The 22,403-nt window shown below is 37.5% G+C and overlaps 2 protein-coding genes across 3 annotated transcripts; one reads left to right on the plus strand and one right to left on the minus strand.

Annotated features, from left to right (window-relative positions):
- Positions 1-56: 56 nt before the first annotated feature.
- Positions 57-5,086, minus strand: LOC126803993 (protein FLOWERING LOCUS D). 2 transcript variants are annotated; one of them, XM_050531732.1, is made up of 6 exons: positions 3,180-5,086; positions 2,053-2,814; positions 1,921-1,966; positions 1,593-1,771; positions 1,420-1,465; positions 57-640 (listed from the first exon to the last, which is right to left on the minus strand). In XM_050531732.1, the coding sequence occupies exons 1-5, from the start codon at positions 5,011-5,013 to the stop codon at positions 1,434-1,436; spliced, it is 2,853 nt and encodes a 950-aa protein (XP_050387689.1). In that variant the 5' UTR covers positions 5,014-5,086; the 3' UTR covers positions 57-640; positions 1,420-1,433. The 2 variants fall into 2 exon arrangements, with proteins under 2 accessions (XP_050387689.1, XP_050387690.1); XM_050531733.1 differs by having other exon boundaries at positions 57-665.
- A 670-nt stretch (positions 5,087-5,756) lies between these two features.
- Positions 5,757-20,407, plus strand: LOC126803992 (exocyst complex component SEC8). The gene is made up of 28 exons (XM_050531731.1): positions 5,757-5,898; positions 6,041-6,102; positions 6,573-6,741; positions 7,139-7,351; positions 8,818-8,991; positions 9,193-9,297; positions 9,720-9,829; positions 10,611-10,784; positions 11,437-11,596; positions 11,686-11,792; positions 11,906-12,213; positions 12,311-12,474; positions 12,619-12,734; positions 13,629-13,699; positions 14,024-14,154; positions 14,269-14,318; positions 15,054-15,154; positions 15,457-15,569; positions 15,701-15,808; positions 16,243-16,440; positions 16,612-16,697; positions 17,773-17,959; positions 18,040-18,117; positions 18,657-18,758; positions 18,908-18,982; positions 19,593-19,688; positions 19,781-19,830; positions 19,918-20,407. The coding sequence occupies exons 3-28, from the start codon at positions 6,700-6,702 to the stop codon at positions 20,003-20,005; spliced, it is 3,207 nt and encodes a 1,068-aa protein (XP_050387688.1). The 5' UTR covers positions 5,757-5,898; positions 6,041-6,102; positions 6,573-6,699; the 3' UTR covers positions 20,006-20,407.
- Positions 20,408-22,403: the final 1,996 nt, after the last annotated feature.

Here is a 22,403-nt window from a genome sequence, read left to right on the forward strand (position 1 = left end):
AATTCAGTTGACGCAAATTATTTGTTTGTCCATATTCATATGACACGCTGGTGATATAATAATAAAGAAAAATCAGTCATGTTAATCTCTCTAATAATTACTTTGGTCGTAAAAGATTAATTTACAATCAGCAAATACTGCCACGTAATGGAAGGATCACAGCTACACAACTACACTATCATTCTATCAGTCGAAATTGGGTCTCGGGAATTGAAAGACTACTCGGCAATGGGCAGCACCAACTTCTGCCATTCACTTGGCAACAGTGTCAGGAAAGTATGTACTGTATGTTCACGAATTTCATCTGAATTTGTTCTCATCCTAGCCAAAAAAGTCTCCCGGGATCACCATCTCCTTTTTGTTTGATGATGGGATCTTGTAAGATGGCAGGGAACACAGTTTTGTATGCTTAAAATACTTCAATAGATGGTCGAAAGCTAAATATATCCGGGCCAAAGTAGAAACTAGAAACCAACAAGTCGGACAAATTTCTTCAAAACTGGTGGAGGGAGGTGTGGCTCGGAGGAACATTCATACTGGCAGTTTGTACAGAGGCAAAGGTCAAGAGGAACAGTCCAATCAATTCGACATAAAATGAATGACTCCATTGGGCTCAACTAGCCTAGAATAGACCTCATTGCTGAAAAAAAAAATGATGTTGCTCCCTGTTAGAAGAAACATAAATTTTTTTTTAAAAATATTGTCAACATGAATAATAAACCTAAACTGTTTCTAAATAAGAAAACTTTAAAAAACTAAATGCTTAACCAAATTTGTTGGCCTAGGCATAAATCTAATTTGCATGTTTCATATAGGTTAAGGTTATCATTTCCGGTACATGTTATCAGCACCCATTGCTGAAAAGGAAACTGATAAGATACATAACACGTGCAAATCAAAAGGACAGAGGTATAAACGATTACAGATTCAGCATTTGGCCAAAAGAAGAAAGATGGAAATATGAGGATTATTGAATTGTCCTTCTTCTACCATAAACAGAAGAAAATTTAAGACAGGAATACAAGGATAAACCCTTGTACATTGGGACAAAGTTGAGAAAGAGGATGTCAACTGGAAGGAACCTGATTAATGCTAATGACCACGACCAAGATAGGATGTCTAGGACTCGGATGTTTCACTTTGCCAATTTTGGCTTAATGATGAAAACTTTTACAGAACCAAAGAGCCATTTAGGCACTGCAAATGGTTACTGTACTCTTTTAAGTCTGTCCTATGATTCTAACCGATAAAAGAATCACATGCACCAGATTATATATGTTGGTCTGCCCTGTGTTATCCACTCCTCATATAATGTTCAACCTGGGACATACAGTTACCGAACTACCACTGTACATAATTATAAAACATGGAATCTGATTTGACTACTTCAAACATAAGGAAGAGTAGATGAGAGCTCACCAGCAGGCATCAAATCATGACATCAACATGTCAGTTTGGTCTTGGCCTGTCAAAATGCGAAAATATCTTTATGAGAATCTATGGGAGGACTTCAGCTTTCTAACCTTCTAACTACATTGACCGTTATAGAGATTCACTACTCCAATATGCAAGGTAAGAAACCCAAAATTTACCTGAATCAAGTGTGTTAGAGACTGCTTGAACATTGTTCTTGTTGTCCTCTTGGGGGATTTTACCAATAGCCAAGTTTGAATTACCAGAAAGAGGAGATGCTGGGGGGATTTTACCAATAGCCAAGTTTGAATTAGCAGATAGCGGAGATGCATTAATGCTGCAGAGTATCTTAGCCCTTCTGGAAAAATTAACAGAGACAACAAAAACATATATAAATACTTCAATTGATATATAATTTGATTGAAACAGTAGAACATAAATCTCTCGTAGGAGAATAATAGATATATATATATATAATAAATCCAACAGAATTTTAAAATCTTATACCTGACCATTTTCCGTTTTAAAGTGCCAGGTTTCAGCTTCGATGTCCCTTAAACAACAAATTTAATTGTTAGTCATTTTTACGAATACTAATTTCCATAGTCTTTATTATAGATGTTTGTTTTAATCACTCACCAGACTTCAAAGATGACATAGTTGCAGCTGGTTTACGATTGCCCCTCTCAGCTTTTATTAAGGCAATTACAGAATCAGCTGAAGGCCCCAAACCCTTCCTCCCCACAAGCTTCACCCCAAGCTTTTCACAGAGGTAATTCAACCTCATCTCATCACCACCCCGTACTTCTCGAAGCTCAAGAGCCTGTTGCCTAGATAGCAAAGTGTAAACATGAAGCTGCTGCTGCTGATTAAAATGCGACTGAAGCTGCTGAAAGAGTAACTTATTTGAGTGTTGTTGATCAGGTCTTGATCCTTCATAACTCTTCTTTTGCAGGTCATTAAATGTGACCCTTAAAATTGCTGTCGATTTGGGATCAGCATTTCTTCGACCAAAAATAACAGAAAAACTTCCAAATTCTAAATCAGGTTCTCTGAAAAAATCTGCAAGCAGGGAAGCACAAGAATGAGCATTCTTTGATGGGTTCCTGTAAACCTTCATCCTCAGAGCTCTAGCATTAGCATAGTGAGCCATGTTTGCAGCTTCTCTGAGGCCACTAAGGAAGGCTCCATGCATAGTTGCAGGATATCTCCTATTGGTAGCCTCACCGGCAAAGAAAAGTCGCCCATCTCCAACACTTTCTGCTAAGATATCATAATCATCTCCTGAAGCCCCAACTGCAACATTAGAGTAAGAACCAAGGCTAAAGGGATCACTTCCCCATCTGGTACAGACCGTTTGGATGGGCTCTGGGACACTAATTCCTTGTGGCTCATAGATACCTGAAATGAAAATGATAATCAACTCAAAACGAGCAACAGAGCTAATTATTTATATTTTAAAACTAAAAAGTGCACCACAAATATTATACGAAAAACTTGTGTTGTTACATTGAGACAGTCTGATATTCCATCCAATCTGCTTTATTCAGAATTGTAGCACAAAATCCAGCTATAACTTGTGAATTTAGAAACACCGTATATGTACGCAAAGTGTGAATAACAAAAATGAATTCATGTCAGATCCATCTCTGTTCATTTCATTATCAGATCGACTCTAGTATGAGTACACAGTGTCCATTCAAGGAAAAACTAACAGTTGTTTAACTTGTTTTAATGTCAATTTATTTATGAAAAGATATGGTTACCCTTGAGAATCTGAAGAACCCGAGTCACAGCATCGGTAGGGGGCATGCTCTCAAACTTATGTGCAGCTTCACCAGCTACTAAAGCAAGCAAAAGAGGACCACCAGAAACTGTTGCATAGCTGTAAAACAGGAAAAATTCTCCTCGACGGTATGAATCATCTGAGAGATGACCGAAGGTATCAAGATCTGTGCCCCAAAACACATGAGGAAAAAGCATTGCAACCTTATTCAACAACCCAAACCCCAGCCTCTTAATTCCATCAAGCTTTCGCTGAGGTAGCTCTGGAACAAACTTGATTGAACCACTCTTCAGAACACCTAGTGGAACAGTGCACAAAACCATATCACCCTCAAAAACCTGGCTTCCAGCAAGAATCTGTACTCCGTCACTACCATACCTAATGGTGTGAACAGTTTTCTCATATTGGATCGGCACATTCTCTGCCAAGGCCTGCACTAGCCTTCCATTACCACCAGGTAAGAAGCAATGGTCACCTCCCATATCATACGGATCATCTTGGTCCCAAAACGCAAGCGAAAGTTTCAACAGTAAGCCTGCATTTGCGTACTCCAAATTCGCAAGATGCCAATTGAACAAGCTCACCTCCTCAGCATTCACAGCATTCCCATATACCTGCCAGAACGTCTCCAATGCCGAACCAAGAGACACATCAACTGAAACGCCACCCATCGACTGCCTAAGCCTGCTCGCCTTATCCAAAAGATGGTTAAAAACACTCTCCACCTTCATATCCATATCACGATCCACAGGCTTCCCCTCCACATTATAAAGTGGGCACTTGTCTCTAATCTTATGCAGCGAGTACCCCAACTGTCTCGCAACAATGCCGAGTGGGTTCCCCAATGTACCAGTCAAAACACTACCGCCTAAATCCGCCGCAGCCTGACACACCCTAATCCCTCCCTCCATCTTCTTAGTATACACACGCCCGCCGGCCCTCTTCCTACCCTCCAAAACAGTCACTTTAAACCCGAACCGCATCATCTGTCCCGCCGCAGCAAGGCCAGCAAGCCCTGCACCAATAATAATCACACTAGGCTTACTAGCCTCAGCCGGAATCTTCTCCTTAATAGCCGGCGCAATCCCAAAATTAATGTATCCATGCGAAACTAGATAAGTATAAGTTGAATTCAAAAGACCATGACAATGCTTGGGTATAGAGTTCACAAAACTCTCCTTGGCAACCCAATTGGACACATTTTCGCGCCATTTCGCAATGATATGGTTTCTAATGAGAATGTAGTTCACCTGCTCTATTCCCCCAATCACTCTAATCACTCCGAAATCGATTTCCTCCTCTGTGAGGGAATCAGCCGGAAATCCGGCCGAGAGCGCGATCAGCGCCTCCGCCGTGGACTCCTTGTTGATGACGATGATCTCGTCGGACATGTCCGGCGGCGGTTTTGAGCTAGGGTTTTCGGCATTGTGTTTAATCGAATGAGCTGGAATTGGAATTGAGCTAGTAGAAGCAGCAGCAGAAGAAGCGAGGGCGTTACCGTTGGTATTGGCGGCGGCGACGGGGAGTTGAGGAAGGTGAAACGCCGTCGCGGGTCGATGTGGCCTGCCGCGCCTCGGCTTCTTTGGGACTGTGAAGGAGAGTGGATGAGCGGGGCTAGGTTCTTCGGTTGGGGTTTGAGTTGGAGGTGGAGGTGGAGTTGGAGTTGGAGTCGGAGTCGGAGTTGGAGTTGGATTAGGATTAGGATTAGGGTTAGGGTTAGGGTTGGGGTTGACGCTTTCAGGAGGGACGAAGAGGGCAAATGGAATTGGAGGGAAAGACGAGAAGTCGTCGGGAAATTCGCTCGGGGGATTCATCACTGGTGGCGGTGGTTCCCGGCAAATTTTGGGCAGAGTCGCATGGTTTCAATGGGGCAGTGATTTATACACGGTTAAGTCTTGGCAGTAATTTTGTGACACGTGCCGGTGGTTCTTATTTAAAATTTTTATTCTTAATTTTCTATTTACTTCACCCAATATCACGATCAAACAAATGATTATAAAAATTTTATAAAAAAATTACGACTATATTATTTAGTGACACAACTTTTATAGGAGATTTTGAATTCAGTAATCATCACACTAATGAACCACCGACTATTATCATTTAATTTAATGACATAAATTCAGTAGAAGATTTTGAACTGAACAGTCACATAAGCTAGTAAACCAACTTACAAAATCTTATTTGGCTTTTTTAAATTCACAAGCTCAAAGAAACTAACAACCTACTCGTACGTCAACACGTGACTAAACAACTTTGGTTTATATAACACTTGTTAGAACGGAATCGTAAATGCACAATAATTCAAATCGCAGCCACCGCCGCCGCTGCGAGCCGGTTAACCCTCCAGCAGAACCACCGGTGAGGTACATTTGGGCATTAGTAAAAACTAAAAAGTAAAAACTACGAAAATGTACCTATAGCCCGTATGAGATCCATTTGTCCGACCCGTTTGCTTAATAAATATTTATTAAAATACAAAAAAGGCTTTCAACCTGGCTATTTCTTTCTTCGTATCATTTTCAGATCCCATAGTCACGCGCTTCCACCCTCTCCAAGCTTCCGACTATCCGATCCACAGCTAAGCTCCGAACCCGACCCGCTCCAACTTCAAAAATCCCAACCTCCAATTCTCCTCTTCCCAGTTCCACATCTTCAGTCTTCAAACTCCTCCAGATTCTTCTAGTCCTCTCCGCCAGGTAAAATCCTCAATCTCTTCCTCCAATTCTTCACTCTTCAATTTCGCATATCAATCTCACTCTCTCTCTCTCTCTCTCTCTCTCTCTCTCCGATCATGATGATGCTGATTCCGTTTCTCCGTTGCGGTTGATGGAAGCTCAGGCCTCTCGGAATTGCTTCAGCTCCGGTGTGCTTCCGTCTCTGTCTCTCTACTGGATCTGGAGGTACCTCGTTTCCTATTTGCTCTGTTATTATTGTATGTGATTGCTTAAGAAGATCAATTGACATCGGAAAGGTCTGAAGTAGTTGCGGGGGAGCTCGATAATGCTCGGCTTAGTTGCTCCATTAAGAATAGAGAGGAAATTAGGAGTGACATTTTTGGCTGTGTTTCTTAGAAGAGGCTTAAAGTTCAGCTCAGAAAGCTAGCATTGCTTTTGTTGATTTGTTCTTCGATAGTGTGAGTCTTATTGATGTGCATTTCATTTAAACTCGAAAACACGGAGTAGCATACGTAGAGTTCAATTTTTCGTGTATAGGTTCTTTATCATCGGAAGCGAAATAGGGTGTTTTAGAATGTTTGAGTAGTACATTACTTGCTGTCTAGTGGTCTGCGGAGTTGCCACATGCTGTTTTCGAGATAATTTGGTTTTTGATTTGAGTGATGTCTTCTGAACCCATGGAATTTTTTCTGTAGGATTACTTCCGGACGAATAGATATTGGTGTACTAATTGAGGAAACTACGTACTCTATCCTCGTTCGGGACTAAGGATTTGTCAGAATGAGTTGAGTTGCACCGCATCTGCTGAGGTGAAAGCTCAATATGGGACTTTTTGATGGATTGCCTGTGTCTTCTGACAAGGAAGTGGGTTCTTTGTTTTTATTTTTATTTCTTCACACCTGTTAGTGGCTAACTTTTTGTTACATATGAACTCCCTTTTCATGTGTGAATTAACTATCTATCGAAATTAGGGATGTTGCATTCTCGTGCCATATAAGATATCACAAAACAATGTGCCTGTGACCTTTTACGATGTACAGGAAAGTTTGGCATCTGCCTTATGCGTTTGTCAAACTGATCTATCATAATCTTGTGAAGTTAAAATACTCTAAAGAGTAAATTTGTACTGTAGTACGGTTCACTATCTAGATGAAGACCCCATTAGGATACTATACTGTTTTAAATTTAACACTGTGGTATGTATACTGTAATTTATATATAACTTCTGATATTTTTCCTGGTGATGTTATGGTAACTTCAGCATCTTAGGGAAGAAATTTCAAGAATAGATGAGAGCTGGGCTGCGGCTCGTTTTGATTCATTACCTCATGTTGTTCATATTCTGACATCCAAAGACCGGGAAGGTGAAGTCGAGTTTCTGAAACAGCAAAGTGATGTTGTTGAGGAGGTTGTGGATGAAGTTGTACACAATTATCACAGCGGCTTCAACAAAGCAATTCAAAATTATTCTCAGGTTTCTTATTTTCGTTCTTGATAAATATATATGTAATGTAATGTGTCTGTTCATCTCTTGTGTAGTCTTTGTGCAATTTCCAGCCTTTCTAATACTCATGCTGATAAAAATTTGAACGGTTCTGGTGTAATTACTGGAATACATCTGCTGTTTGTTCATCTTTAACTTGGGTGTGCTAACTAATAATACTTCTTAGATATAAGAATTTTTTGGAGGCTTTATATATATATATATATATATATATATATATATAAATTGAAGGCACACATACACATAAAGAAACCAGACAAAAGTCATTATAGTAAGCAAGTAATGTATGGATGATACTTTCAACTACCTTGTAAATTATAACCTCTAGTTTTAAGAATTGCGTCATTGGATTGGTTGTGTCTCAGTCTTCCTATTTACATGATGATTATAAAATACTTGTGCTGCCTGTAGGGAAACTCAATACTAGTGTCTTGTGCATGGATTAAGAAATCGAAAGAATGTTAAAGTTTTGCAAAATAGCGATTTTGACTAGGGAGGATATGGTTTCATTTATGTTCACGATGATGTGATATACTTGGGGTACTTTTCTGGTTTCTTGGACAGTGGTTGAGAAATTGAAAGATGTTGGACTTTTGAGAAGTAGTGCTTTTGGCGAGGGATGAGGGGCTTTGTTAAATGATGTTTTCCCACTGCTATTTGTTATTACTACTTGTTTTATTTACCTATTTGCAAAGAGGATTTAGTAGCCTATGTATGATTCCTGTTAGAAGGTGTGGATAGTGGAAAGAAAGATCTTTTGGTGAGACTGGAGGGAGTGGAGGCCTTGGGTTGAAGTTATGTTTTTCCTTTGGTTATGCTCTGAGGATTCATAAGTGGTTTAATGGTGGCAATTATGTATCCAGAAATGATGACCTTTGTAATGAAGCTGTTGTGGTTATTTCTACTAGGGACAGTTACTTATAAGCTCAAGTACCTCTAAAGGTACATTTTCTTCTTAACTTGTTCTCTTGGGAGAGTGGCATGTTAATACTAATGAGGTTCTTCAATATAGTAATGATCTTAGGTTTGCCTACCCTCAGGGTCTTAAAAACAGTAAAGGTCTTAGGTTGCCTACGCTCATGGTCAATGGAGGGTGGTGGTGGTTTAGGTGTTCTGCTTATTACATGTGTTAGGTGCTTGGTCTGATATATAATTTGATTTTCGGCTTTTAGGATGGAGATCTATTGGATTTCTTAGGGACAAGGCTTGAATCTAGTCTTCCCTAAGGGCGTTGATATATTCTGATGTGGAGAAACTTTTCTCTTTGATTGCTGAGGAAGTTATGTCTTTCTTGGATGATTTTTTGATTTGCTTGTCCCTTAATTTCATGTGTATCTGGCTGTTCTGCTTTTATGTTTAATTGTCAAAAGACTTCTTTTTCTGTTGGGTGAAGAAAATAAATGCTACTTTCTCCTTTGCTATTCTATTCCTTCCAGATCTTGCGGTTGTTCAGCGAATCTACCGAACATATTGGCGTCTTAAAGGTTGATTTGGGTGAGGCAAAAAGGCGTCTTAGTTCCCGCAATAAACAACTGCACCAGTTATGGTACCGGTCGGTTACATTGCGCCACATAATCTCCCTATTAGATCAAATCGAGGGATTATCTAAGGTTAGTCTCATCCTGTTTTTTGTCTTTGGTCCGTGCTACTAAATCCTCAATAAACAAGTTCTATACATACATATGGTTTGATGCATATCTACAGCTGAATCGGTCTTTGACCTTATAACTCATAGAAATACTTGTCCCAACTGCATCATCTTGCAAAAGATTCTAAAAAATCTATTATTTTATTTTCAAATTGTGGTTCAGGTTCCAGCTCGTATAGAGAAGTTCATTTCCGAAAAGCAGTATTATGCCGCAGTTCAATTTCATGTTCAGTCAATGTTAATGCTTGAACGTGAGGGGCTTCAGACGGTAGGTTTGTCAACCTTTTCCTTTAGCAATCTTATCACATAAAAATTTTCTTTTTCTTATGGTGTTTCTGTGAGATGTCTCTTTCTAGTATGTATACCTCAAATTCATAGATTCTGATACAGTAAAAACAATCTAGATTGGTCACATGTCCAGTTTGACCTCTTTGTTATCCAATATCACAGTAATTTTCTCTTTCTCTCCTATGGTTCCGAGATTCTCTGCACTGAAATCCCGAAAATAAGTACTATTTTGATGAATAAATATTGAACTGATATCGGACTTATGAGTCTTTAAGCCTGTATCTTTTTCTTCCATACATTTTTCCTTGAGGCAGTTTTGCATTGGTCAGTTTATTGACTTTATTCAAATAATATATTTTTTTTGTGATTAGTTCAAATTGATAATTATGATTGCTGACGCAGGTTGGTGCCCTTCAAGATGTTCGCTCTGAGTTAACAAAGTTGAGAGGAGTTTTGTTTTATAAAGTGCTAGAGGATTTACATGCTCATCTTTATAACAAGGGGGAATATAGGTAGTTGCCTATCCTTTATTTTTCTTTATTGTCTACTTTCTTGTATTTTAACATCAATTGGCAATAGCACCTTTCAAATATAGATTTAAAAAAAAATTATTTTACTTTAAACCTGTTTAATTTATATGCATACTTAAGTAGTGGTTGGGATTTGGGAGGTCCCTTTGGTGACTGATATTCGGCAGTTCTTGAAAATCTACTGAATACCCATTTTTGTACCAATTCATGTTGGGTGTACTGTGTATAATAGTTGATGCTGTTGGTTGCATGCTAGTTTTTGAATTCCTTAAGTTTATCATCGGTCTTTCTTGGTTTACCAAAAATAGGGGAAAATTAATCACACAAATCCTTAGAATCGAGTAGGACCCTGTTTGATTGTAATATGGAAATGAACAAGAATGGTGACTGAAATGGTTTATGGTGATTTTGAGACTGAAATTTTTCTCTTAGGGAGGGAGGGAGGAGGCAAATTTCAATTTGGCTAAATGTCAAAAACTATGGAATGAAATAGAGCAGTCAGTTGATTAATCCAAATAATACCAAAAATCAGGGGAGGAGAAGTGTGATAGGAAACTAAAAACTTGTTCTCCACCTTTCTTGTTCATTCTAATTGACTAATAATTTATGGTGATTTTGAGACTGAAATCTTTCTCTTTTGTTGGGGGGGGGGGGGGGCATTGGGATAATTTGCAAAAACTTGCTAGATCTGTCTATCTTTTCAGTCACTGAGTGTTACATCCTTAAAACTATTGATTATCCTCTCACTGATTCTTGTTTGTAGCTCTGCTGCATTGAGCTTGCATGAAAGGGAAGATGAGGTACCAACCACCACAGCCGTTGTATTTTCAATGAGTAATTCACAATCCCTGTCTCGAAGAACCAGGCAGTTAAAGGGTGATAATCAGTTTGGTATTCAAGGTGATGGAACATATAGGGCTGGTTCTGTAGATGAAAGGTAAGATCAGATAGTTATCTTTACCTGGTTAAAGCTTGCTATTATATTCCGGGAATTTTTCCTAGATGTTTTATTCATCAATTGATCTGCATTTAAAAGTAATACTAGTCTTTAAATTGTGGAGCCATTTTTTCTTAACCTATAGCTTCTATTGAAGTATCATATTATGCTAAACATCATGTTCTGCAGCTGCATTTTTCTATAAAGTTAATTTCTTTTTCAAAAGTAAAAGCCTCCTGGGGGTGTATAAGACAAGTCTTATGTTCATCTGGATTAACCGTTGGTCTGATATGTGAAGTGATGAAGTTATAACTGATGTGTTTCCCAGATGATTAAATTGGAGAGAGAATTACTTCTAATATAGTCATAGCTGCTTAATCCCTGTTCTAACTAGTATTTGGAATTTAAAAAAAGTTTCATTAGAATTAATTGGTATGTTTTCTGAATATTATACGCAGGGAGTTGTTTGTAGATAGGTGTTTCATGATAATCTATATTCATCTGCGAGTATGCAATCCACTGATAGTCAATAATAATCAACCTTACATTGCTGAATTACATTTATTTGTAGAAGATTGTGGATCTAAAATGTTATTAATTTTACTTCTATTCTATTAATTAGTTTAAACTTCTGAACGCTTGACCAATTCAGTTCATCTATTGATGGTCCTGACGAGGAGGGCAATCTGGAATTGCATGATGAAGCTACCTTAGATGGGCATTCATCATCAGCCAAGGCAAATGGTGATGTCAAAGTTGTTCCTCATCAAATGCCAACATGGCTCCAGTATTCCACTCCGGATGAATTTCTGGTAAGAGCAACTGTTATTTCATTTCAAATTTTTTTTTGCGATGTTGTTCTCTTCTTTACTGAATTTTTTGGCTTTATGCTTTGTTTTAGGAAACAATCAAGAAAAGTGATGCGCCACTTCATGTCAAGTATTTGCATACTATGGTTGAGTGCCTATGCATGCTTAGGAAAGTTGCAGCTGCTGGCGCTATGATATGGTTCGAATCTGACCGACATATTTTTCTTATATGGCTTAAATTCTGGTGGTTCTTTAACCGATCTCTATGTTCATCACGACTCACCAGCTTCTTTGATATTCTCCCAAATACAGCCAAAGACTGCGACCTACACTTCATGATATTATCACTTCCAAAATTAAATCTCATGCCGAACTAGTTAATTCATCAAGGTCTGGCATCGGTCAAGCTGCCAGAACAGCTGCATCTGGTTTACATTCCATGAAGGGGCAGTTAGAGAGTTATCAATTGCCAAAACAGAAACGTCAGAATGGGATTTCACTCGCTGGAACTCTATTGGCAGCGAGCCCTGTCTCAGCTGTGATGGCACCTGCAGGGAAAGCACAGGCTGTGGCAAGGGACCTTCTAAATTCTATCTTGGATGCTGTTGTTCGGATATTTGGTGATTCCTTTTTAATCACTAAGATGTATCTATTTTTATTCTTAAGTTTAAATTTGTGTTTGACATTGAAACTGAACTCATTTGTATGATTGTTCAGAGAACCATGTTTTCGTTGGGGAGCTTTTGGAATCAAAGTCATCTCAACAAGCAGACATGAATACACCAAAATCGATGCCAACCGACATAAACATTAATCCTGAGTCGGACTCATCTCAAATTACTGGAGGCTACAGTATTGGTTTTTCATTGACAGTATTACAGGTAATGGATGTTCTATAATTTCTCATGATAAAATGGCAGATGATTTATCTTATGAGTCTTGTAAAATGAATCCTGCATCATGTTTGCTTTAAGATTTGTTTCATATCTTGTAATTTCATTTTGTTTCTTGCACCTGTGCTTAAGAGTGAATGCCAGCAACTTATTTGTGAGATTCTGCGAGCAACTCCTGAAGCTGCATCTGCAGATGCTGCTGTACAAACAGCTAGATTTGCGAGCAAGGCCCCTTCCAAAGATAAGAGGCAAGTAAACTGCATCTGCTTCCATGTTACCTTACAACATACCTTAAAATATTGCATGGGAATCTCTGAAATTTAGATGTCGTCATTCTTTCCAGTATTTTTTTTAATGGAATTTAACACAAGAAAATATGTAGAGATGAAGGGACAGTGAACCCTAGGAACGAATTGATTGAACCTGAGAAGTAACATCTGTTCAGGGCCGAACTTTGTTTTGACATTATTGGTTGCTGCGGAAGAGTCTGGTAAACATGTTTGGTGAATCGCTAAAGTGATACCCAGTGATGTGGTTTTGGGCTTTGGAACGTTGATTCTAGCCGGATTAGTTTTAGTTCTCAAAATTCATGTTATTAGACCACCAAATTCTTTTGATGAAAGTACCGTTTTGGGAGTGGAGGAGCATGGTGTGGGGATCTTCTTTTCTGCTTACGTGTGATTTAGCCTTTGGTGACCTTAGCACATTTTAGGTCTAAATGGTATTACCCTCGTAACACGTGTGATATCAGGGTGTTATTTGTTAAATGTTTATGGTGGAGTTGTCAAGCTGCTATGTAGGTTAGTTATAGCCACATTAAAGAGGTGGTCGAGTATTTTGGTAATCGTGGTGACTACTGTTTAATCATTTGTGATTTCAACATCTCTAATTTCAGATGCTTAGCGGACACCCTTTTATCTGGATTTTCATCATTTCTTAACCAATCCTTGGGTTGCTACCTGAAACATATGCTACAGACTGTTTAGTGACTAAAAATGGCAAATAATTCATGTGTTTTAATTTCTGCCAACTGGTATATCATTTTTCACTTTTAGCTCACTTTTCTTACTCTTGAGCATTATTGCTTTTCTATTTGTTTCTGTGGCTAATTTGTTGTGTTTTTTCATGATGATGGGTTACAGAGACAGTTCAGAGGAGGGTCTTACCTTTGCTTTTCGCTTCACAGATGCTACTATTTCCGTTCCCAACCAAGGTAGAGAGAGTTTACCCTTACAGTACCTTTTTTTTTCAGACACTCCCACACTAACAGTGGTTATATATACTTTACATATTTACCACTAAAAGATCAGCCTTGACAGATTAAGAAAGTTGAATACCACATCCTTAAACCTTATTGACCTTGTTGTTTCTGCAACCTTTTTATTATATTTGTATACTTTATTAGCTGTTCTCTGTAAAATGGTGGTTTTACAAGTGAAGACTTTCAGGTCTTAGAATTCATTTTTTGAGATTTGCTGTTTTAAATTTCTCATGATTATATTAGTATTTTATGGTGGCTTTCATCTTTACTCTACAGGGGTTGATCTTATTCGTCAAGGCTGGAGTAGAAAGGGCCCAAATGTACTTCAAGAAGGTTATGGGTCAGCAGCTGTCTTGCCTGAGCAAGGCATATATCTAGCAGCATCTGTATATCGGCCTGTTATTCAGGTTTAGACTTGTTCCTTTTACATTGGCCCACAGTTTATAATATGCTCTTAATCATATATTGTACTCTGATTTACATCTCTCTGGTGTCTTGTTCTGACTTTATGTTCTAAACAGTTTACAGATAAGGTCACTTCTATGCTTCCAAAAAAATATTCCCAGCTAAGGTCAGCCTCAAAACCATATTGTTCTCTTATACGTATCACATCATGTTAACATGCAACAGTATTGGTGCTATTAACTTATCCCTTATTTGCATTCAGAGACATAATTCTTTCCCTTATCAGATATTGCCGCTTGCGGGGAGAAGTTATAAATGTAAAATAGACAAGCAAGTTAAGCTTTTATCTTGATTATCTTACCATTCTAATAATCACCACTTCACCAGCTTATATATTGACATTTACCTGTGTACATCCATAAAAAAATAAACTTATTAAACCCACCAACCTGTAATATTTTGGGTGGAATTGTACTTTGGATAAAGAAAATGAGTAAAAAATTTTGGTTCCCTACTTTTCTATATCAGACGTTTAGATACAAGCAGAAGATTTATATTGAATGTTTAAACACAGAACCAAAAACATGTATGACATAAATTTTTCCTTGGTCAGAATTATGAGCTGTTTGGATATAATTAATTCTAGAAATCCAGTAGAAAATAATATAAACAAACAAAACTCATGGAATTCGATAACGTAATTTGATCATACAGTGTTACATTATATAATTTCCTATGCCAAAGTTATGTTATCTGTTTGATTGATACATGTCCACAGCAGAAATATTTCACCTTCTTAGTCATCTTCACTCTATAACCTAGTCACGGATTTGGATCTTGCAATTTCTCTGATCTGTTTGCTTTATTGAAAAAGTTGTAATGCCAACTTCTGGACATGCAGTAATGATGGGTTGCTGGCTTTTGTGGAGAATTTTTTGAAGGACCATTTCTTACCAACGATGTTCGTAGACTACAGAAAAGGCGTACAGCAAGCTATATCAAGCAAGTTCCATAACTAATTACTCTGGAATGAATTGTTTCTTCCATTAACTTGCATCAGAATGCAATTTTTTATATTTTTATTATATTGCTCTATAAGGACTCTGTTGGAATATGTGCATACAATACTTAAAGATATACACGCATTACCCCAAAAAACAAAAACATCTGCATCATAATAGAACAGCTAGTGGACTATTAGTGTAATTGGTATAACTAAAAGTTTTTTGGAAGCAATTGATATTGTCCTCAGGCTCCCTTAGTGATCTTCACAACAAATTCTGATTTTTCTAGTATTTTTATAGGTCCAGCTGCATTCCGACCGAGAGCTCATGCAGCTGCATCTTATACTCCTTCAATTGAGAAGGGTCGGCCTGTTTTACAGGGACTTCTGGCAATAGACTTTCTAGCAAAAGAGGCGAGTTCCAATGTTTGCTTCTCCTGATTTTTATAGTCTAGTTGTCAATCAACTTCCAGGAGACTTAAGCTTGATTTGTTTGCTGTAATCTGGATGATTTCTTAACCTATTGCTCAACTCATTCTCTCTAGGTGCTTGGTTGGGCGCAAGCTATGCCTAAATTTGCTGGTGATCTTGCGAAGTATGTTCAAACTTTTCTGGAGCGAACCTATGAAAGATGCCGGACCTCCTACATGGAGGCAAGAAAACCCTTTAAACACCATCATCATTTTTATAGCTATATTTATGCAATTGTTGTTAAGGGTTTCTAATTGTAACTTAGGGTTTGTGTAAATCTTATAATCTCAGTGTTCTTCTGAATAGGTAGTTCCAGCTGTGTAGCCCATTGCTATCTTTTGGCTCCATGAGCTAGGAGCTGCCTAAAAAAGTAAAAATCGATTCATTTCTCACAAATTTGATCAAAACAATGTATTAACTCTATTGCCAATCATACCCTAATATAAAGCTGTCAAAACTAATGAATATATATTTGCATTCTATCAGTTATGAATTCTTGCTATTTTATTATGTAACTAGTGCTCCGGACAAATACTGCTAACCATTGATATGGCACATCAGAACGATGAAAGTTCTCCCCTTAATAATATAATTCACATTCTTGGTATTTCTTCAGGCTGTTCTGGAGAAGCAGAGTTACATGCTCATTGGCAGACATGATATCGAACAATTGATGCGACTTGATCCTGCGAGTGCATATTTACCAAATGCATTTGGGCAGTCAAACGTGGAGACCCATGCTACGGATGCTGAAAATTACGAGATTGAACTAGAATTAAGCGAGTTATTGTTGAATTTGCGGCCTATTAAGCAGGTAATTTTTTACTTAACTGATTTCATGTTCTCTCCTTTTCTTACTTGAATAATTCGGACTTAATCTGTCTGCATGCGTTGTTACTTGTTATTCGTAAGCATGCTAATAAACTAGTGATCATTTCTTCAAATTAAGATTATAAATTGACGCAAAATTTTAACCGTTTCAAAGGATAATCTGATTCATGATGACAACAAGCTTATATTGCTGGCTTCGCTCAGTGATTCATTGGAGTATGTTGCAGAGTCTATTGAAAGGTAAGTTCTCTCTTCTGATTGCCATCCTGAAATAATTTTAAATTGATTTTGGGTTAGCATGAAACTTGTTAGTGTAAGCAAGACGTATCAAAATCCTATTATGGGGGCTTTTGATAATGTGGCAATTACTTGGTGCATAAGACGTGGATTGGGTAATTGTGCAAATGATATTATTCGGTCCCAACACATGTTTGCTATTTTGTTGGAATCCAGCATCAAGTATCATGGGAGGGATCATGTGGCTACTTCTTGATCAGTATGCTAATGAACTAGTTTTTTTCAATGAGTGCTAATGGAATTGTTCGATATTGTCTTTCTTCCCTACACAATAGAAATGTATTTTCAAAAACTTACTTTGTCCTTAACTCCTTATTGATAAAACAAACTGTCTACAGAAGCTTTCACCCCTTCTTGCCCAGAGGTCTTAGCATTAAAGTAACCGAGGTTCACAAAAGTATGCCTCAAATTACGTCTTTGGGTATGGTCTTATAAAATTAAATATAATAATAATAAGAAGAAGAAGAAGAAGAAGAAGAAGAAGAAGAAGAAGAAGAAGAAGAAGAAGAAGAAGAACAAAGATTGGTGTGCTAAATCACCCAATCTGCTGATCAATATATCCATTCTTAATTTCAAATAGCAATTTTTTTTCCTGCTTAAGTTTTGTCACCACTAACTAGTTGCAGATCACAACATATATGTTTTTTCAGATCTTAGCAATAATGATGGTATTATTTAAAAAAACATTTAGTTCAAAAGTAGCTATATTTTTCTCTAAATAGTTAAGTTTGGTGGATCACCATCTTCTCTGCTTCTTTCAGACTAGTTAATGTAGGAAGTGCTGTCTTTGTAATTCTTCTCTATCCCAGTAATTTTTTTCTATATCATATATATCAATGAATAGGTAATTTGACCATAATTTCCTGTACATTACATTTTCAGAAGCTCAATTATCTGATGAATTTGTTTTTGGTATCAAATTGGGAATTCATATCTATTTATCGGCATATGTTTCATATCACTTCGCTTGCAATTTATGATTGCATCAAATGGTACATAATTGTTGTGCATTTTATAGGCTCGGAGAGACAACATTTAATGCTCCAAATCAAGTTGACGGTGGTGGCAAGAAGCTTCACAGACGAACAAGTAGTGTTCCTGCTAGGGATCTGGCATCTTTTGCAGATGAGTATAGAAAATTGGCAATTGACTGCCTTAAGGTCTTACGTGTTGAGATGCAATTGGAGACGAATTTCCATATGCAGGTATGTGGAATGTAGTTTTAAAGTTGTGTGGTTTGAGATTGATTATAAAATTGTCTGACTTGAAGTTGTGATGTAAACAGGAAATGACAAACAGGGAATATATGGAAGACCAGGATGCTGAAGAGCCAGATGACTTCATTATTTCACTGACCGCACAGGTTAGTACATTCATTCCAGTATTTGACAAATGAGATATCAACTTACTAATAAATTGTATTTATCTTGGATGCTTAGTGAAAATTACTTTTTTGTGCATTGATGATATTGTGCATACTGAATTAAGGCCATCTCCAGTTGTGGTAGTAATGTTCAGAAAACTTGCTCATCCAAAGATTATTATTTTTCATTTCCAATGGTTTCAGTTAAATTATAGACTTGCTCATCCAAAGATTAATATTCAGAAAACTTGCTTTTGAATCCACATGTTAACTCGCACTTGGTGAGAATCTCTCTGTTCAACTTGTGATCTACAACAGTAATAAAATTTTGGCCAGGTTGTTGACTTTAGACCCGGAAACTGTTTTTTCTTCTTCTTTGTAATAGACTGAACTCTCTCTCTCTCTCTCTCTCTCTCTCTCTCTCTCTCTCTCAAATACAAAAGTCTAATGTATGCTGCTTGTAAAAGAAAACATGACCACTTGTTGTGAGGGCCACATGTTTTCAAGTCCTTACATATTGTCTCTTTCTCTATCCATAGATAACGCGTAGGGATGAGGAGATGGCACCCTTTATTTCGTCGCCAAAGCGGAATTACATATTTGGTGGGATTTGTAGTGTTGCAGCAAATACCTCCATCAGGGTTTGTACTTTGTGAATTAATTTTATGTTTGGTCATTTATGCAGTTCTCTAAGCTAGTTTCCAGTGTATATACTGTATTTTGAGTGATTTATATTGTAGCATTTAGTTTATTCTGTTGATCACTTATGTTATATATGCAATCTTAACAGGCTTTGGCTGATATGAAATGCATTAATCTTTTTGGGGTTCAGCAGATATGTCGGAATTCAATTGCACTAGAACAGGTAAGTTATCATCTGATACACTTGGTGCTTTCCTGGTTGCTAAAGATATTTGCTTATGCTAGCTCTATGTCTCTATGCCAGACCTTTACTCTCAACAATTAGCTCTCATCTTAAAAGTTAAAAACAAGACTTTTTAGAACGATGTAAGACTAATTGAGTAATTGACCTTAGACATCACAAAAGATGTAATGAACTGCATGTTGTTTTTTTTCCCAAAGTTGACAATGCCCAATAGTAATGCACTTCTTTACTGTAAGAAAAGGGTCCAAAACATTATTGGTTAAAAAATCAGCACCAGCTATTAACAAGTCCTGACTTTTTGTCTGCATTCACCCTAAGCTCTGGCTGGTCTTGATGGCATTTGGTATCCTCTAGAGGAATGACATGGACCTAGTTGGCTTATTTTATTTATTTGTATTTATTATTATCAACAAGTGATCGTCCTTGACTTGAACTATGATGCCACTAGACCAATTATGAACCTAATGGGCATTTGGATAGTCCATAAATTCTTATCCCATAGTTTTGAAAGAGTTTAAGATCAGGTATTCTGAGTAGTTTTAACTTCAGCAACGATTACACCTTTCAATTATTGTCATTGGCTTCGCAGGCACTGGCTGCTATTCCAGCAATCAGCAGTGAAGGTGTACAACAGAGACTTGATCATGTCCGAAGGTATTATGAGCTTCTGAACATGCCGTTTGAGGTGAGTCATTTAAAATTTAATTACTCCTTGTATCATCTGCAAGTTCCGTATTTCCTACAGAGATTATTAATAATATATTTACCTTTCTGCAGGCCTTACTTGCCTTCATCTCGGAGCATGAGCACTTGTTTACAGCTGCTGAGTTAGTCAATACATCTATATTATCTGTATATATTACAGTTAAAGTAGTTTTTGTAGCTGCTTAATAACATGTTTGATTCCCTGACAGGTATGCAAATCTCATAAAGGTCCAGGTACAAGGTAGGGAGATTCCAGCAGATGCAAAAGATCGTGTCTCGGAGATTTTATCTCGTTAGTATTTCCTATTCAAGATTTTGGATTTGTTGTTTGTTCATCAAGATTGGTCTTGGAAAAAGGGGCCAACAAACATGCAAAGTGTTTGCTGTTATTTCTCAAAACGGCAGAATCAGCATAGGCAGTTGCAAAAGCAAATTTTGTGGAAGTCGTGGAAAGATTTTTTTGTGGTACTATACCTGATGAGGGCAATCTTTCGGTCTATGATTTGTTGATGTGTAGTTATATTTTGTGTATGTGTCCCATTGTGCAGGAATGAAACCTCACTTCCTAGTTTGATTATAAAGATCTGAAAGCCAATGTAAATCTTTGTGGTGGTTAATGATTGTAAATCAGTTTTATCGATTTTTAAGAGGAATTGGATCATAATCTAGGAGTACAATACAGCTCCGCTTTATGTTGAATGACACTTCTAAATCTCCATTGAATTTAGTTTCGAGTGATTTACTGAAATAATGCTTCTCAAAATTATACTTCAATACCATTTTTCTACTGTATGCCATGGGGGACGGCTCCTAACAATTGTCTGCTGGCCTTGTGCGCCCACGTGCGGGCTCCCATGTTGAGCTCCCTACCTCGATTAGTTTTTGGTTTCGGCTTTTGGACGATATTGCTGCCAAGCCTGTGGGTTTGCGTAATTGTCCTTTGGGTTGGGCACTAGTTCTTTCTTGTAACGTTTCTATGTATGCTACTAAATTTGTTCCATCTTGCTGGTTTGTATGCTTTGTTCATATTTCTATCAGGAACGATCTAGAGTGTTACACAGTCGGCTTGGTCCCTTCTACCCTAAACCCTATTTTGTATCTTTGAGATTTCTTAATAAACTTACGCGAGGGGACAAGTTTGTTCCTTGATCGAGAAGAAAAGAAAAGGAGAGAAAAAAAGAAGTGGAGTTAATGGACCCGGAATAATTTTGGAAAAAAAAAAGTCTCAGAACCTGATGCTATGAGTGTTTTACCCAAAATATGAACTTTTTTTTTTTTAAAAGAACAAAATATGAACATAGATTACCGGAAAAACGGAAAAGAGGTGAGAGGAAAAGAAAGAACTAGCTACAAATCTCCAGAACCGATCATGGCATGTTAATCCATACGCATCTGAATTTCATAGATTGATTGATCGCACAATAATCCTCACTAACTAAATAAGGTAATATATGCCCCCATGCCGGAATATTACTCCTATATATATATATATATATATATATATATATATATATATATATATATATATATATATATATATATATTCTGTACGATTTTAATCCTGCAATATATATTGTCAATTCATATGGATCTTTCTTCTACTTACCAAAACTTTTTCATATATATACAGTATGTATGCATCATACATCTCCCTGTTTCGGCTTAATTCTTTGTTAAGTACGTTGAGGCTTTTCACGGTAGGAAATAGCAGATAATTAATTAGTAAATATATATGTCCGTTTCATTACAAGTAGAGAATATAATGATTTGTGTGTATACATATACATGCACGTATACATATCCTGAAATATTATTTGTTATAATCAGCTAGCTGACGATCGATCGATGGAAGAGAAATCAAAAATGGATGAGCAGCAGCTTCAACACTTCAGTCATGAGCATCCATTGATGCTTGAAGAACGATATGATGGTCCTCCAGTTTCATGCGAGGCATGTGCAGATCCAGTGATAGGCCCTTGCTACAGTTGCACCAAATGTTCCAACGACAAATTCATTCTCCATAAGTCATGTGCGCAGCTGCCGAGGGAGATCCTCCAGCACCCTTTGCACAGCAAACACCCACTTGTTCAGACAAGGGTAAGCGGATGGGGGGATATTAAATGTGATGCTTGTCATACAAACTGTCGTGGCTTCACCTATAGATGTTATGAATGCGACTTCGACCTTGACGTCAAATGTGCTAAGAATTTCAGAAACATAGACTGTATAGAACATTTCAGTCACATGCATCTATTGAACTTGAGTGCTGAAAATCAGTCTGAAAATGTAATAACCCTAAATTTTAAACAATGTTAGTTTGATTTGGAATTCTATAAAATTTCGAATTTTATTAGAATGAACGTATTTAGTTGCGACGTTAGTAAACGAGAAACGGAAACGTTCTCGGAACGTTTAAATTGAAAAACGTTACATTTTCGTAACGTTTATATCGACTTTTATTCCGTCGATCGGTTGCGAAAACTTCCTTCACGAAAGTTGTAGAGCTCGTCGATACGAGTGCGTGGACATGTGACGCGTTCTAATCGGACGACGTACGTAAAAGTTATTAACGACGGAAGTTAGTTTCCGATTTTGGGAGGGGGTATAAAAGGAAGTTTTTTAGCTAGGGTTCCCATAATTGGAAACCCTTTCGTCTCTCACTCACCCCGCCTCCCTCTCCCTCTTTCTCTCTCTC

The sequence above is a fragment of the Argentina anserina genome, chromosome 7 (genome assembly GCF_933775445.1).
Source record: "Argentina anserina chromosome 7, drPotAnse1.1, whole genome shotgun sequence".
Lineage (NCBI taxonomy): Eukaryota > Viridiplantae > Streptophyta > Magnoliopsida > Rosales > Rosaceae > Argentina > Argentina anserina.

Bases quoted from the DNA above. Each gene is read 5' to 3' on its own strand.
- LOC126803992 (XM_050531731.1), top strand. From the start codon at position 6,700: ATGGGACTTTTTGATGGATTGCCTGTGTCTTCTGACAAGGAA. The intron at 16,698-17,772 runs GTAAGTTCTCTC...TGCATTTTATAG, and splicing joins GTTGCAGAGTCTATTGAAAG to GCTCGGAGAGACAACATTTA. The intron at 18,983-19,592 runs GTAAGTTATCAT...TTGGCTTCGCAG, and splicing joins ATTCAATTGCACTAGAACAG to GCACTGGCTGCTATTCCAGC.
- LOC126803993 (XM_050531732.1), bottom strand. From the start codon at position 5,013: ATGAATCCCCCGAGCGAATTTCCCGACGACTTCTCGTCTTTCCCTCCA. The intron at 2,815-3,179 runs GTAACCATATCT...TTTTCATTTCAG, and splicing joins GGTTCTTCAGATTCTCAAGG to GTATCTATGAGCCACAAGGA. The intron at 1,967-2,052 runs GTGAGTGATTAA...TTGTTGTTTAAG, and splicing joins TATGTCATCTTTGAAGTCTG to GGACATCGAAGCTGAAACCT.